Below are 18,552 nucleotides of genomic sequence, written 5' to 3' on the forward strand. Positions count from 1 at the left end.
TATTTGTAAGCCAATCAGCCCGATTAGAAAGCACAATCAATACAGCCACTTTGTGCAGCCCGGTATTGCCTTCTCTTGAGAAAAATAATATCCACTGCCTGTCTCAATAATGTGGATTCAATCCACTCTCATAGGAAATCTTGTCTTCTTAAGGCCCACTATTTGTTTAGGCATTTGTGGAATAGTGTTTAAAGTGTAATCATGCAACTAAGCATTCTGACGGTCACAGTTTATTGAATCACTGGTTCCTCATCTGTTGGATAATGTGTCTTTTTAAAGCACCCGTCAATTTTTTAAAAGGTGTTTTCATGGATCAGCAGCTCCAGATTGTCTTTGATTTTGTTAGAATCTCCACTGTGTGTCCAACAACCCAAAAGGATATTGCTGTTTTTTTTTTCTAAACAGTAATTTAGCCTTACGCGCCTTGTAAATATCACTCAACCATGTCCTAATAGTTATGAGAACCGCCAATAAGAAGTCTTGATCTGCTGTAAACATGCAGCAGAAATAAGATAAATCTCTTTTTTGTGTGTTCTGGCAGTCAGTCAGTGCATTGCATTTCTCCGTCTTACCAGTATGTCCTCTGTTGGATCTTAAAAGCATGCAGAGTGGGTCGTTATTCATTTAAATCAAGCGATGACAGCAAAGTGAGATCATGTCTGTCTCCAACTGTGTTCTTAATGCATTTTGAGTATCACATGTGCAACAGGCACATACATAAATGCTTAGAATTATGCTCTGGTATATATCTGTGTGTATATATTATTGTATGTTAAATCAATTTACTTCAGTACAATTTTGAGGTTCTTTGCATTCCATTTTCTTAACTTTTTTTTAAAGATAGACAGGAAAAGGGGAGAGAGATGCAGCAAAAGGATTGAGATGTGACCACTGTACAATAGGTTTGGAGTGAAATAGATTAGTTGATGGCTATTTTGGTTATCCGTAAATCTACATTTTTTCAGCTCAACATTATCTAATTGCATTTTCTCAATTGTGAGGATTCGCTCCTTTCCCCAGTTTTATATCAATGTTAATTACATAATCTTTGTCTTTTTAATTGTAGGTCACCAACACTATTTTCTGACATTTCACAGACCATTAGGTTATTGATTTTTTGATCAATGGAAATAATCTCAGCCCAAAACCTTATGCATTGGTATTAAATTGCCTACCAATTAATGCAATGCATACAATTGCCTCCACCTGCAAGCTAAAACCTTATTTCTTACAAGTATCGGCAGTGATAATTTATAATCAATTGAAAATATAATTCCATCAGGAGACATTCTACCGCATGAGGAGTACTTTTACTTTTAATACTTTGAATAATTTGTTCTTGAGAATGTGTTACACTGTCCTTGGCTCAGTGTGGAAGCTTTTATAAACTTTTCTAGCAGTTTAGTTCAGGAGTGTACCTTTAGTCACCCGTTCCCACGTTGCAGAAAGTGAGTAACAGTTTCTAGTGAGTGGAGCATCCTCAGTGCGCATGGCACGTGCCAGCACGGCTGCACTCAAGTGAAAATGTGAATCTTGTGTAAGGACTCGATAAAGACGCACGGGGACGCTCATTTACCTCAGCCAACTGCACGACCTAAAAGTCTAATTTAATCTGCCGTCCTTCTTCTATTGTGGCGGGATGCCTAGTCTCTGGTTTGCAGCGGAGAGTGATCTCACCATATATGCACTGATGCTTATGCATGTGCAATGTTCCACTACAGCGTCCACAGGAAAGCTGATGCAGTTCCGCACTTCTCCAGCCCAAGCAAGCCTTGCGATAGATGACTTTATTTGAGAGCGGGCTTTTCCTGCGGATCAGCTGTAACTTGCAGAATTTCGAGCGTGATTGTGGTCTTTTTTTTTCTGAGGAGGAACATTTTGGTGCAGGGGACCCAGAGGATACTACTACTGCTGCTGCTTGCACTTACACAAACAAGCGTTCGGCGCGTACCGATTGGATTCAAGCTGCAGTCCACTTCACGCCAACTGCATTGCCACAACTGTGGGAGAGAATGTGTCCATCATGACACAATGCGCCGGCAGCTTTTCTCATGAACTCTTTCGTGCTTCTACAGACTTCCATCCACAAGTGGGGCGTTTTTCTGCCTTTCAGCTACAGATAAAACCACTTCCCAACTACAATGGGACAACGTGATGGGCTAAGTGGACGAGATGTTGCCTGCAGAAGTGCGGTGAGAGTGCAAGGCAGTGACTTCCAGAGGACACCTGCGGACGAGTGAATGCCGCCTCCGATGTGGAGTTTGTCGCTGTCCGACGCGCGCGTGGTGCTGAAATTCGGATGATGCCTGGCCAGCGACTGCAAGGCTGCCGCTCCCTGCACCTCAACGAGGACAACGGCCGCTTCGCGCTGCTCGCCGTCCTCATCATACTTTACCTACTGTGCGGCGCTGCGGTCTTCTCGGCCATCGAGAGGCCGTCGGAGCTGCGGGCTCACGGCCGCTGGAACGGGACGCTCCTCAACTTCAGCGAGACCTTCAACATCAGCCTACAGGACCTCAACTCCTTCCTGCGGGAGTACGAGGCTGCCATCGCCGCCGGGATCCGGGCTGATGCTCTGAGGCCACGATGGGATTTTACAGGGGCTTTTTATTTTGTTGGAACTGTGGTGTCGACTATAGGTGGGTGATCTATGCAGCATTCACTGACCTTTGCGTCCATGTTGTTGGATCAACGGTGTCCTCTACTTGTTGAAAAAAAAAGCATACATTATTCCAAGTAAAACCATGTGTAGCCAGGCCCACATCGAGCCTTACAAATAGCAGGTGAATGCAGTCAGCTCACACCATTAAGTCAGTAATTATTGGCTCTATTTAGGAGGTATTGGAGGCTAAATACTGAACACATTTGGCACCTACTGCCCTGATAAAGCTACATCAAGACAAATAAGTTGAAGAATGTTTAATATTAATACGGCCTCTGCTTGTTAAATAATCATATAATTACTGACAGTCTGGACATTAAAAGGAGCTGCCATCCCTGCAGGCTGCTATCTTTCCACTGGCTTACATACAGAATAACAGATTAACATTTTTGGGGTTTTTTTCCAGTCATGTGTTACATTTTTGGCTGTGAGGGACTTTGGCAATGGGGGGCGACATCTGACTCGCTTGCCAGGAATGGCACACTCATCCCTGGCTATAGGACAGCACCCATGGGTGCAGTCTATTTTTTTTTTTTTTGTTGCCACATTCCCATTCAAACCAACAGGAATGTCAATGAGAAGCACCGTCTGCTCCCCCTCATTTAACATTTACTCGTGCGATAGGTCAGAAAAGAGCAAGTGTCCCTCGCAGGGCACCCCGAGGGCCAACGGCGTGGTGCACTGCATGCCTGATGGCTCCACCGCCTCTGCCCCTTCCTCACTGATGGCTAGAGAGGAGCCACAGCATACAATGAGTGAGTGAGTGAGTGAGTGAGTGAGTGAGTGAGTGTGAACAGGTGAACAAGCAAACGGAGACACTCCATGTAGTCATTTGAGCTGACAGCTGCTGTCTATCTCTGACCTTGCCCTCGACACACACAAACACACACATATGTACACTGTGATACCTCCAGCGCCTTCTTATTAATTGAAAACTGTGGCGAGGAGAGCGATAAGAAAAACTGATGGCTGTGCATCGGCACAGACAATTGGATCCATACGAGCAGGAAACCTGTCAAATGTTTATTAACTGTAGACCTGTCATGAGAGCTTTACTGACTCCAGCACCTCCAGCTCTCAGGCAACCCGCGTACCCAGCTCACCTAGTCACAGGAGGGGGACACAGCAGCTGTGTTTGTGTACATGTCTGGCAGGTTGAAATCCTCTTGTGCTCCAGTTGTCATGTCAAGCAAGATCATATACACTGACTCAGCTCCTTGGGGGGGGGGGGGGGGGTGGGGGGGGGGGGTAGGAAACGGTGATATCTTTCTACAGTATTTGTCGGTTTCATATGCTTGCTTGGATTTCTCTCTAGATTTCCATCTCGCTTTGATCTCCACCGCCTCCCCCCCTCCCTCCCGGCTCGTGTGCTACTTTTTCTGCATGCTTGTGAGCCGCTGATATAAAAGGGATTTGGGGGTCTCCCCACACAATTCAGAGTGGCATCCCCCTGTGCACTCGAGACACTCCTCCCAAACACTTATAACCTCAGTGCTGTGGCAGAGGCTTCAAACCAGCAGTGACACTGTGCTCCTCTTGATGTGCCTCCACAATATCACTTTGAAGAACAAAAGTGAAGCCGTGGTCACTTGAGGTGCTTGTTTACCTAAAGTTTTGGCCAGACTCACCGTGTTGTTTCCCAATTTCTGGGAATGATGCAGGAAAAACAAATAGTACATTGCAGCTTTTTCGTGGTGTAAACAACTGCAACAACATCATGCATCCGATTTCTGATGTTTTTCTTCTTTACATCCTAAGCACTTTTTTATTGACAAAGACAACCTCATCACAAGGTTTATCAGTAGCTGGTCTCAAGCTTTCCATCATATCACAGGATCTTCCTCAGCAAATTAAGTTGCCCCATTGTCAGGAATTTGTAGTTGTTTCAATAAAAAAATTTTCTTCTTGTCCTTTTGTCCATATTGGCTTAAAAGTTGACATAGAAAGTTTTCAGCTGTTTACGAGGTCACAGAATAACCTCAACTTTTTAGCCATCTTGGTGGCGTGGCTCTATGGATGGCAATGTTGATCTGTCGGTGGTTAACATTTGAAATGGCAGTTTAACGTTTGAAATGTTCCAACAACGATTGGCCAAACTTTAATTGTTCAACACTTGACCAAAATACCTGCAAAACGAATGACAATCCCATCAGTCTCGGCTGTACTTTGTGTTTAATGCTAATTAGCAAATGTTAAGGTGGACAATCAAACACAAACTGCAAATAAGGTCTATTACTACTCTTTTGTAAAATATCCCAGAGCCTAGAAAAGCTTTTTTGATGTCATTCCAATGGAAAGTCAATAGGTAACTTTTTTGGCAGTTGCACTTGCCAATCAATTTTCACACGGGTGAGTGGGTACCATCTTTGAGTCCGGTATCCAGTACAGCCATGGGTAAGCATCAACAGCATAGCATTATCATTGTCTCTGTGACCGTGTCCGCATGTTGACGTGAGCATCTAGATCAAAACACCGCTGTGTCTAAGTACCGCCTCACAGAGCCGCTAGTGTGGCTGTGGACTCTCATCTTGTTAAAGCTTTGAAAAGTTTAGGTTTGTCTACATCCAACTCTTGGTGTTGTTGTCCTGCCCTACATTTGCAGACGCAGCTTTACTGTTTGCATGCTCAATGAAGAGGGCACAAGAGTCTGCTCCGTAAACAGAATTTCTATTAATAGGAAAGCTATTCATAACCCCCAAGGCTGATTGATAGCTGCCAACTGCCAATTAGGACAGCTCTCTGTCGCTGTTTGTGGGCCTGTAGGTCTCATTCTAAGGTGCTACGGTGACATTTTTGAGAAATACTTTTGTCAGCTTTGAAGCGCTCACAGGGGTAATACTTGTCTGTGGCTCGAGTGTACTTGGTGATGGCTGTCTGATCTAAGACTTTCAACTTGTTGAGATTGAGTGGGACAGGCCAGTTGGAGCAGTTGTTCTGCAGTTATAATATTCAGGGATATTTATTCCTGGGGATAGACTCTGTCCTGCCTCTCTTTGCCTCTGGCAGCCACTGTGGCTTCCAGCTCCATCACACTCATAACCACCCACTCAGAGAAGTCACGAAGGCAGACAAGGCAAATAGGACAGTTGAACAAAAACAGCACAATCCAGACCCTCATGCAGTTCGTCGTTTAAATGAGGCCTGATTTAACCTCCATGCAGTCCAAAACTTGCAAAATGAGGGTACATTTCAGTGGAGTTGAGAGAAGATAAAAATCATGCTCAACCCTGGCTGTACAGAGCTGTGCTGCAGCAGAATGACAGGGCGCTCTAGCGACGTCTCTTCCCTCACCAACCTCTGATTCCAGGTCGATATTTTAATCAAAGTGGCCTCGTTAGACTAATGGCTTCAACTTATACTATGTGTAGTGTGAAAGGAGTCACTCGAAGTAACTATTTTCACCTAAATCTGCATTTCTTCTCAGCTCTACAGCATGTTGTAGCATCTTTCAGCTCATTGTTTTGGTTTTACAGCCCACAGCTTTACTTTGGTTCAGCTATAAAGGCATCAGTATTAAATTGAGACTGTTTCATAACCAGTTTCATAAAATGATACAGTATAAACATTATTAACATCATAAACATATAGCTTTTATGGTATCTTTGTGCAGGTGTTGTTGAGTACACTTCCTGTGGCTGGATTTGTCCATTTAGTTCTGTATTAAATAGATCGAGTTGGAGGAGTGAGTCTGTCAAACAGAAGCCTAGTTTGACCTTTGACCATAGCAACATCATCAGGCTGATATATGTACGGTTTATAACCTCAGATCACAGTGCAAGAGTGTAACTTCCCTTCAAATGGAGCCAAATCTGGGCTAGTAGTGTCAGGGAGAGTACTTTTGAGATTTAAATATCATACACAGTCTACTGTAAAAGCCAAGACACAGGGCCAAAAGCTATAACTTTGCAGACTTTGTCCAGTTATGTCAAAAAGATCAAGTTTATGTGTCAAATTTGATTTAATTTTATAGCTACCACATCAGGCAATTCCATTTTACCCCACAGTGAAGGTGCACCATCTGCTGAATTTAGTGAACCTCGATACCACACAGTGTCTCCCTACAGATGCTTCATGTTCAGCAGACATACTACAGAGTCCTTTGAATGAACAATAGATCAGAAGGCCAGAGAAGACATGCACGTAATTGTTTGTCAGGTTTTGTATTTTCGTTATTACAAAATAATTTTTTAGAATTAGCACATATTTGCTGTCATAAAAAAAGTAATTATTAATGCATTCTGACATTATTTTCAGTTCCTAAAGTGAGTGTGTTGTGATAAAGAAATTATATTTTTGTTAACTGAAGAAAACTGCAAGCTTGTTATGTCATGATCTTGAGAAATCGTAATTGCCCATGTCCTCTCCGTCATTGTGATAGTAAACAATCAGGCCTAATGGTTTAGTTTAGTGTTATCTTCCTTGTATTCTCGTGCCAATTTAAAAAGTGCTGATTTTGCAGCGGAGTCTCACTGAGGAACACTTGTGAGGCCTATTACACGCTTGTATGACCAGGGCCCATGCATCTGGATGAAACTGCAAATCAAATATGTTCTCTGTACTTTACTGCCCCTTGTATTTTGTGAGTCTCCGAGGTTCCAAGACAATATCACCTCAGTCTGGCAGAGCATGCATTTGGCATTTAAGCAGTTTGAAATGTCACATGACGGACTCCGTGGATTCCTGGAGGCTGGCTGTGTTTTTGCTTTGATGTCGTGCTTTAGTATTTAGATGAGGCGCTCGGTGCTGCCTCGCTTGGGAAAAAAAACAAAACATCTGTGTTGTTGCTACTGTTGGTGTATGTTACGAGTGTGCTTACAGGAGGTGGGTGGAAAAGGTTTGAAATCTATGTAATAAGATTCCTCGATGCACAGCGATGTTTGTTTTTGCTGTCTGTGTCTCACTTCAGCACTGTTTCACTGTCCAAGACGTGTGGACTCCTGTCTAACATCCATCTCAAATCTAACTAATTCTAATGCCCTATTTGCATTCATTCATTCAATCATTTTGATCTCCTTATACAGTGTGCTACAAAATAGTCTGCTCATATCACACAAGCAGTGCATTACATAATGAGAAGAAGATCACTTTACAGTTTATTTTACAGAACCATTTGAAGCTGGTCAGTATGACTCTCTATTCCTTACCTCCCCTCTCTTCTCTTTAGATCTCCAGGCTGCTCTGTGAAATCACAGACTCAGAGGAAATGTCACTGTTAAAAATGGAAAACAGAGGACCTTCAGTCACATGAAAGGCACTGGAGGTCTCTTTGGACTGTGTGCAGTCCGGATGCTCAGCACAAAAATTGTGTCCCCAATGAGGAAGTGGAGCCAAACTGCACCGCTGCTGCATAGACGTTCCTGAAGACTGTGTCTAAATGAATCGTGTTGCTGTGCAATATACCAAATTTATTTTTAGATCAACGTTGTAAAAAGGACTATTTGTAAGGCGGAAGGTGTCACTCGTAATGACAAACCCACACAAATTCTGCGCTTCTGCGTCCTCGAATCATTGTTTTTAGGTTTACGGTCCACAATGTCTTTAAGAAGTGGACATAGTAACCGTGGCGTCTCTCATTGGTTTGTGGACTGCTGTTCTGAAGCCTCGAGTTTGGCATTTTGGCCGTCGCCATCTTGGTTTTTGCAACCATAAGTGACACAAGAGCGGGGAGCTAAACACAACGCTGAAAAAGACGTTTTTAGGCAACCAAACATGTTTCATGAAATTAAACAACGCTGTGAAAGAGTTAACAATGTAAGACGAAAACATGGAAATCTCCCAGACCTGACAACGGCAGCGACCTGTCAATCACAAGGTAGCCACCCCCTAAAGCATACCCTGCTTTAATGTTACTCTAAATGGGACCATCATTTACTAAACGAACATCATGCTGTATTGAAGAAGACTTCAAAATAATTGAGACCATAGACAATCACTCACTCAAATTGCCTGACTTCAAAGACGGAAAAATTTAAATATTATTCTCCAGATAACACACAGCTGCTTGAAATACATTTTATCCCACCATTTCTCCCCCTCTCCCAGTTTTTCACCTCACTGGGTGCTTCCTGGTGTGGAGCGGAAACGTGTGTGTGTGTGTGTGTGTGTGTGTGTGTGTGTTGGGCAAACCTGCTGTGAGGGACTGGCTTCAATAAATCCCCATCATACTTACTGCTGTACAGGATGGCTGTACACCTCTGCACTCTGTCACAGCGGGTCATAAATCTGCCCTGACTTGCTAAGGTGCGCATTCGCCTACGTACAGCAACTCACAGACTCAAGCTATCATGGCCAAGTGATACCGAGATCATTTCAGAGGACGCAGCAGAATTGCTGGGCTTCCTCCTCCAACCTGATTAGCATTTCACTGATTCTGCTCTTTGCACCGGCCAAGGCAAAGAGACACTATTCTCTGTGTGCTCTTTGCACCCTGCAGTCCTCTGCCCTGCTTCCTATCAGAGCTCATTTCAACAGACACGTTAGATTATATTCTGGTGTTAATATTTTTGACTATCATCAGTTTGACCAAATTTGCTCTGGCGCTGACGTCAATGCTGACTCACAGCTCTGAGACTTTAAAATTCCCCCATAAGCAGAAAAGTCCCTCTCTTGAAACTTTTGTGTTGGTTGGCAACCTTTGACGCAGTGAAGCCCCAGTAAAAAGTGTCGCCATGTTTGCAGATAGCCTGCATAGCAGATTCCACTTGTGCACCAGCAGACCGTTTATCTGCATCTTGGGGTCATGTATATGAATAGTTTTCAATGTTAATAAGCTAACAGCAAGTTAACGAACAGCGTGATTTGGCAGCCGTCCATCCGTCTCATTGTGTGAAGGAGGGGCTACTTGTGCGGGAGCAGAGAGACACAGGAGGACATGCTGCACTATTGTATCTTTCAACTGCTTACGTGCAAAGCAGCATGCTGAAATAGTATTCCTTGCAAAAAAAAAAGTTACATTTCAGATTTGAGATGAATCAACATCCTCTCACGCCTGCTGATAAAATCACATTGCTTTCGGTCAAAAGAGAGGAAACACAACAACAGCGTAACTCATGAGTGACTTTTGAGCATGACCTTGAATCATTAAGATGGTTGGTCATCATGATCGGATTACAAGATGACGTCATCCGTGGAGCTTGAGATCATGGGCCGCATACTAGTGGGAGTCACGGCCATTGCGTATTGCACATCTGCCTTCGAGAGAAAGGAGAATTCAAACAGTAGCGCTTGTCTAAAATTGGACTACATGCAGTTTCAGTCATGTTGGAATTTTTCACACAATCTGTTTGGATTAGAGGAAACAGCACTCTTGATCCCTTCCTTTATTTCAGCAAAACCGTGTGAGATTGTCTGTGAACACACACACACACACTGGCCACTGTGAAGCTCAGCTGCCAGCACAAGAATTTAAATCATTCAAGAAACAGACCTACTTCTCCAACACTCAGCCTCTTGCCACTTGGACAATTATGAAATAATGGTTATCCCAGGAAAACACCAGGATCACACGGAGCTGAAAGCGTCAAAATGCATACGGTATATTTTGTCGTCATGCCAGCATCCACAAACAATTCAGCTACCTCCAGGCTGGCAGCCTCTGGCAGAGTCTCAGACTCATAGTAGGCACATTCAGTCAATAGAATGTAAAACATAATTTAATTGTGATTAACAAAGCATTGCCTCTTCATTTCTCTGAGGCAGCTTGCTGTGATTTTGTCTATGTGTTATCCAGGATCATTATTGCAGTTGTCACTTACTTAGCAGTCTGGAATCGGGTTTAGTGACTTGTGCTTTTACATTATCAGTAATGAAAAGCCATTAAATTGAATATCTGCTGAGCCTCAAGCATTCATTTCCTGCCGGCATCTGATTTGACTGTTTTCATGTGATGAAACACATGATCTGAAGACGTACATTTAATGAAGCGTTACCATGATACTGTATGAGCGCCAAATCTGTATGATCTATTATGGTGAACATGGCTTATGACACTGATCTGAGGGTGATAGTGTTTCAAAAGCTCCACCTGGACAGGTGTGTTGACTTTTGGGAATAATACAAGAGGGCTTTATGTAGCTAAGCTTTTACTCAAACATTGACTCATACAGAGCAAGACACGAGGAAACACAAGGACATTCAGCCTTTAGATCATTCATGGAGAAGCTATTAATCTGATGAGAGAATGACTCCTCAGTGACATGAAAGGACAAAATCTGTGTTACCATTTGATGATGGATGATGAAACCACGTGAATCTTTTCATTTTAATTTTGCTCATTGAAGCCCTGACTCTTACAAACTGCACAATAGTGGACCCCATGCATGTCTGAGTCTTTACAGTTCTTTTTAAACCCTGCAAAGATGAAAAACAGATCGAAAAATTAAGAGAAAAATAATAAATGTTGGCGCAGATCCAAAGACAATGCAGCATATTTTTTTGACAATAAATCAATACAGACAGCGGCAGAACCATCAATCCTCCCGGCTCTCTTTGCCAGTGAATTAAGTACTGAGATACAATTTAAACAGCTAGACTCGATTCAGTTACGGAGGAGCCAAACGAATCACAAATTCTGAAAAAAATAGGTATTATAAGTTGTGTTTTGCTGCACAGGTTTGTGTTGCTCTGTAGATGTTACCTTGTTACTTCTAACAGTGCACGACTGAGCTCTCTCTCGCAATTTATATCTGTTCCGACTTTGCTATAACAACTTTTACGTGTCACCTCGGTCCATTATTTCTAATTATTGCACAGCGATGTGTAAGACAATTAACACAAAACGCTCATTATCAATGCTTTGACACGCAGAACAGATAAACCATTAACATACCGCTTATACTGTGTGTGAAATTCAAAGCCACATTATTTTGCTTCTGCCACATATAGATATATTGTTGCATGTGCAGGCTTTAAGTGTTTTATTAGTATTTCTTTGGCCTTTGTTTACACTGTGCATACAGTGCGCGGATACAACAATATAGCTGCATATCAATGATGTACAGTATGTGACCTATTCTATCATCTGCTTTGTGTAAAACTGGCAGAATAGCGTGAGCGTTCCTATTATTATCCAGTCTGCCAGTAATCCTGGCAGCTTCTCAGCAAATGTTGTTGTGATAGGTCTGGCCATGTTGTTGCTTCCTCGGCCCTCTGTCCTCTCCTCCGCAGACCCCCGCCACGCCACCCCATGACAAATTATTTCCTGCTCGTCACAGAAACACAGTCATCAAAGGGACGTGGCGTTTTCTGCTGCCGCTCCTATCAGGCCAATTTAAGTGTATTCCCACTAGTGGGATGCAGTTAGTTTGACGTGGAGCTTGCATTCATAATTGGGGACATGGGGAGGCCAGAGGAGGCCGAGATTTGAGCTTTGGTTTGCAAAACAGTCACTTAATGGATCTTTGGGTCCATTTTCAGGCCCTCTGGGAGTTGTGAGGGGGGGATGTTGTTGTCCTCAAGGACACACGGGGACCTTCAGATTCAATACTGCTCAGAGAGACAGGTGAACATACTGCCCATGTCCTTTCAGAAACGGGAACATGACTAAGTGCTTTTAGTTGCCCCTTATTCTCATGTGGGTATCCATTTAGAGATTTGGCCCCCCTGTATATTTCTCTTGTGTTGTGTTCTTTTAGATTAGTTCTGAAGGTCCTTATTTTCCCTCAATTATCAGATGAATTCACTCACATTATGAGCAGACTTCTCCAACATGACGGAAATGTGCTCTGCTTTATGACAGTTGGCCTTGTGAGGCCGTTTTCCAGGAAAGTGAATCGATATGTCTTTTTTGGGATACTTTGTCTTGCAAAAGGTGTCAATTTGGCTTTGCCACCAGCTCCAGAGTGAGCTCTTTGTAAACAGCAATGACTCTACTACACATACCAAGCATTAAATAGATTTTGTTTTGTTTTTAAATAGAAAAATAATGGATTCAATTTGTCGGATAAATTGATCAGAAAATCCTGTGCAAAGGTCCCACTAAACTGCATTGTCTGTGTAGCCAAAGCCTGATGTTGCTTATTCCTGTGTGCCATCAAGCTCCAGTGTTGTCCAAAATCTATTAATTAAAGGAGCCTACTACGACATTCAGAACATTAATATAGCAGTGAACAACTATTTGCTGTAAGATGTGGTGGAGTGATGGCGCCCTGAGCAGAGAATGAAGTCACACTCCCTCTGTGGGCGTTGTTATCCGAGCTTCTCTGTTCTTTGTTTTGGTAGCTCCGTTAGCTCCGTCAGCATTGCTGCCGTTGTTAGCGCCGTTAGCACCATTAGCACTGCTAGTCACCACCATTTCAGCTCAGCCACCTCCACGTAAACTTGTGACGATAGAGGTGAGAGCCGTGTGCAGAAAATCCCGGCTCAGACTATGAATAACGTTTATAACACCTTAAAAAACACATTAATGATTCCACACTGTTGCACACACACCGTTACTAGGAACATGGGCACTGTAGTTTATTTTGAATCAATCCCACACTAGCACACACTTAAGGTAATTAGTTAGCTTGTTTAAAAGCTTAAATTACTGTTTTTATATGTGACAGATTTTTGTTGGGCCACTCGGGGACAGCAGAAACAAACTGTGAACAGAACACTGACATATTATGACTTTTTTTAGTTGATATGCGACACTTACTTATTTACCCATCCAGCCGACACAGAGCATCATTTTGATTTAATTGGAGTTGTGTCTCTGGCCACCTGGGGAACGCAAGTCCAATATTCACTCTCTTTTTGCTCTGTTTCTAATGTCTAATGTCAAGGGAATTATTTTTCGACAATAATAAAAACATAGATTACTTAGTTTCCACGTATAAAAATGGCTTAGAATCTGTCAGTATGGTTCTGTTGTATGTTAATATGATTTTTGTGAAAGAAATTCTAGTGCCTCCTTGTTTTCACTGCTATAAAATAGTACAATTCAATATATCTTGCCAATGGAAAATGTCCCTATGCCAGCCGAGGAGAGGTTGAACAGTGCACTTTATCGGATTAGATATAATAGCTGCATTAGTTCCTTTGTGCTTTAGATAATACCTACTGAGAGGTGAAGATCTTAAACAGGTGTCCTTATCTCAGAGCGGCTCTTTGGTGTCAAATCTGATGATTGATTACTGTTTAGAGCCGAGTGGTCTACTGAGTGGAGCAAATCAAATGCAGAGACCATCAATACTTGTATTAGCAACACTCTCAGTAATTTGTGCTTTGCTTGTTTGCTGACTTTACTACACAACTTAATGGGCCATAGTAATTTGCCATTGGACTGTAATGAGAGCTGCTCAGTCTTAATCGTGTCAACTCTGTGATTACTGCTGAGTACATGTGATGTAAACTTGACCGCTGGAGATAAAAGCTCACCTTAACCTTTCAATCCCTGCAGGTCAGTAACAATCTATATTCATCTCCCCCACATTTCATCTTCCCACAGTCTGATAACCATTAGAGTATTTTCTTCTTCTTCTTCTTCTCTTAAAACTGTCAGGTGGTAATTAATGGATACCAATGCCCCTATTTCCATCACGTTCCTTCTCGTTAAGGCTCTAGTGTGTGATTATGTGTGCAAGCATCATTAGCCATTAGAGCATATAGCATCATTTTATGTAGAGTTGAGCATACTGTATTTAATGTTAATGATTAAATAGTCTCCCAGGGCTCTGATTTAATTGGATTAGCACACTTATGATTTCCTGCATTATCAAGTTCTGCTGAATTAAATGACTCATCTTGGCTCGGACACAGTGGAAAGATTAAACTGAGGCCAGCAGCAGGCTCATTGGTCTGAATTGGAGACTTCTTAACAATTAAGACTTTTAAATTCTCTTTGTCTGTAAAGTCACACTGTTTGGTTTTAGCTTGCCCGTCCTTTGCTTTCTATTGTTGTTCTGTTTTCCCTAATGCATGTTGACACAGTAGTCTGGAGTAATGGTTCTGAAATGCTACACTGAATCAATGCTGGGTTCCTTTTCCTCTCTTAGGTAATTTACTTGGTAATGAGAGACGGTGCGGAAGACTGTCTCTGTGCGCGTTCTGTAGATGTAATCTGTTTTTTTTATTATTCAGTCGGGTTAAAAAGACTTGGTCTGCTAATTAATTAACCATGAAACACTGAAATAGGATTTCACTAAAGGGCTTAATTTGGGTAACCACATCACCTTCCTGTCACCCAACTGTCCCTCATTGTCTGTTACTGAACTTTGTCTATCTTTGACAAAGCCCGGTAATTCAGCGTCTGGCGGTACCGCATAAAGCCTAAACACGTATGTCTCTGTGTGTGTAAGGCCATAAGGTGTGTATACATGTGTGGATATGTGTGGGTGATATTCCCTCTTGTCTCTATAAAACAATCTGTATCAATCAGTGTTGATCTAAATGACCTGGCGTGTCAACAGCAAACCCACAGGAGAGTGGTTTTCAGGGCGAGAGATAAGGTCAAAAAAGCCATTTTGGGTGTCATAAAGGAAGTATTGTCTAGATATTGATGTCATTTATTACCTGACATGGATGGTTATAGACGGGTTGGTGAAAAAAGGGTGGAAAAGCGCTGCCTTAATGTTCTGAAATGGAGGATAGCCATGATGGAACAATCAATTAACCTTGGCCTGGAAGTGAACTGGTTGATATTTCAACACGATTTGATTTGTTGACAAATTTACCATCTGCTGTTCTGTGGATAAGGGGAATGACACTGTGTGTGTGTTCAAGGGTGTGTGCTTGCATTGGCCCTGGGATACAAGTATGAGTGCTTTGTGTGTGTGTGTGTGTGTCTGTCTGTCTGTGTGTTTTACCAGTCTTCTGGGGACATAAATCTAACATAAATCATTTTAGGATGAAGACTTGGTTTGAGGTCAGGGTAAGCTTACGGTTAAGGTTAAGGTAAGGGATAAGATTAGGCTGGTAGCCGCCATAAGTACTCTGGAAATGAATGTAAGTCAATGGAATGTCCTCAAAAATCATAAAAACACGACTGTGTGCACACAAATAACCAGTTGTTGTGCTGACAGAATTTATAAGATTTGATCTTGAAGAGGAAACAATTCTGTGCTGAAATACCAAGACATGTTAATGTCAGAGCTACACCGTAGCTGCAAAGTCAGTGCTGCACCTGTGATGCTCGTCGAGATTGAGAAGTGGTCCTTCAACGTGAGGCAGAATCCATAAACAGCCTCTCCTCTCATAACCCCTTCCTCAGCTTGAACACTCAGTCTAATTGACTAAGAAATCAGAAGAGAGCAGGGAGCCAAACCACACAGCAGAGAGAGAAAGAATATTCAGAAGGCTTACCTAAGCTTATTCCTGGCATTCCCCTCCCCTCAATGTCCTTGTTTTTTTAATTTCCTGAATAAATGATGATAACATAAGACACAGTTAAATCTATGCGTTCATCAAAAGATGGTGTTTTTTGGCAAATGCTATTTGCACCCAGGTGTCAGAAGCCAACAATGCTATTTGCACGCAGGCAGAATAGCCAATTTCTTATTTAGCTTTTTACACCATGGTGTATATAGCATGGCAGAAACAAGCACCAAGGTGTCAACAATGCTATTTGCACACTGATACTGTTACTGAAAACTGAAAATCCGATTAATAAAAAAAAGAAACTAATAAGTGTGCAAGTAGGCTTCTCACAAGTTTCAAACCCCATTTTCCAAGGGTGAAAGTTATCCTCCACAACCTTTTCCCTAAACATACATCGTCACTCTTTATAATACTATATACTACCTTGTACTACTACTCCTAAATCTTCTCTCTGGCAGAAAGCCTTTAGGCTAGCTAGCTACTGCTAAATTAAATAGCATATTCAACTTGGCTGGCTGTAAATAACAAATAGCTACCATGTGACTATTTTCACCCGAGTGCAAATAGACTGTTGTTATTATTTTTTTATACTGGTTTATTGTTAATAAATGTAATGCTGATTACACATTTGTGTTAATTCTGCTATTTTCCCTTATTATCTCTCCACTTCACAACATGCAACCTCATTTGCAATGCAAAACATTGTTTATTTAAATTATCCCAAAGTCACTTTTTTATCGTCCTCTCTGTGCATCAGAAGGACTTAAGATAGTCTCATCCTCCAGAGAAAGCTTACAGTCTTGTATCAGCATCATAACAAATCATTATGCACTATTTTCTGCACATTACTTGTGCACTCAATCCCCGCAACATTTAGATCTGAGGTTGTTTTACTTTCAGGCATCGCTTCACTTGTTTCAGAATCAGAGATATAACTTATTTTGCATCTTGTAGGTGAAAACGTGGCCTCGGTGTTCTGATATCTCTCTTCTGTCTCTGCAGGTTTTGGGATGACAACGCCTGTGACAGTGGCAGGCAAGGTGTTCCTGATCTTTTATGGGCTTTTGGGCTGTGCTGCCACCATCCTCTTCTTTAACCTCTTCCTGGAACGCATCATCACACTGCTGGCCGTGGTGATGAAGGCCGTGAGGGAGCGGCGAATCAGGAACAGTGGTATACTCCCGCCAGGCATCCGCCATGACTTCTCAGCCTACTCCCTCCCCGGCTGGAAGCCCTCCGTGTACCACGTGATGCTGATTCTCGGCCTCTCAGCCATCACCATCTCCTGCTGTGCGTCAGCCATGTACACCCCAGTGGAGGGCTGGGCTTACTTAGACTCACTCTACTTCTGCTTTGTCACCTTCAGTACCATCGGATTTGGGGATTTTGTCAGCAGCCAGGGTGCAGCTTACAAATATCAAAGCCTCTACAGGGTGGCCAACTTCCTCTTCATGCTAATGGGAGTGTGCTGCATCTACTCGCTCTTCAACGTCATCTCTATTGTCATCAAGCAGGTGCTCAACTGGATTCTGGAGAAAATGAGCTGCTTGTTTTGCCAGCGCTGCAATAAGGCCAACGTCCTCCTGGGCAGACGCAATGCCATCCGGCCGGGCTCCAAGGGTCGCCAGGGTCGACTCGGCCAGCAACCCGACTCAGACGGACCATGTGATAGTGATACTGAGGGACGCAGACTATCAGGGGAGATGATCTCTATGAAAGACTTGGCAGCCTCTAACAAGGTGTCGCTGGCCATCATGCAGAAGCAGCTGTCTGAGTCGGCCAACGGGTATCCCAGGACAGTCTGTGGCAGCTCACGCCATAATGGTTTCTCTGGGGGGGTTGGCGCACTCGGTATCATGAACAACAGGCTGGCAGAGACGAGCAACTCCAGGTAGAGGACACAGCGAGACAGGAAGTGTGGGATCTCTTGATTCTTATACTGCGAAACAAACGCTGAGGTTGACGGCCATGGAAAAAATACACGGCTTCTGAGATGGATTGGCAATGTAACTTGTTATGCATGACACACGTGATTTTTTGGGATACTTTCGGTTGGAATTACAAGGCTGTGGAGATAATAACGGTAATGATGGCGACGGTTTCAGTGATGATTTGGCAATGATGGTATGAAGAGAGAACCGCAAAGTCAACATAAAAACATCCGGAAGCTTGGGCACCATCCATCACCCATTGCATTAACCTCAAACCCAACCCAGAACAAATCACTGAAATGTCAGTTATTCTGCAGAGGTCTGTTATATATGCTCAATATATCAGACTGAAATGTGCTGTAGAGCCAAGGGAGGCATACAATGCAATCTTCATTGTTTTGGGCCAGTTTATTCGAATGTACATATTAAGTGCTGATACAAACAAGACAAGTGTATTCACTGAATGACATGGCACATACCGATCTATGCATTATACGTCTCATGCATTTTTTTTGCACCATTTCTATTCCTTCCATTGATTGTGCAAACCCCATGTTTTTCTTGACATGAGTCAAGTTTTACCCTCAGGTGATTGATTTCATTTCTGGGGGCGGTAGAGTTTCGCTAAGCATGGCTGTGATGTAGCTGATTTCGACAGGGCAG

The 18,552-nt window shown here is 42.8% G+C and overlaps 1 protein-coding gene across 1 annotated transcript; it reads left to right on the forward strand.

Moving 5' to 3' along the window:
• Positions 1–2,299: 2,299 nt before the first annotated feature.
• On the forward strand, positions 2,300–17,853 carry kcnk12 (potassium channel, subfamily K, member 12). Its single transcript, XM_076077202.1, has 2 exons — positions 2,300–2,639; positions 16,961–17,853. The coding sequence occupies exons 1-2, from the start codon at positions 2,300–2,302 to the stop codon at positions 17,851–17,853; spliced, it is 1,233 nt and encodes a 410-aa protein (XP_075933317.1).
• The last annotated feature ends 699 nt before the right edge of the window (positions 17,854–18,552 follow it).

This window comes from Anarhichas minor, unplaced genomic scaffold (genome assembly GCF_050575085.1).
Source record: "Anarhichas minor isolate MPS153535 unplaced genomic scaffold, ASM5057508v1 ptg000058l, whole genome shotgun sequence".
Taxonomy (NCBI): domain Eukaryota; kingdom Metazoa; phylum Chordata; class Actinopteri; order Perciformes; family Anarhichadidae; genus Anarhichas; species Anarhichas minor.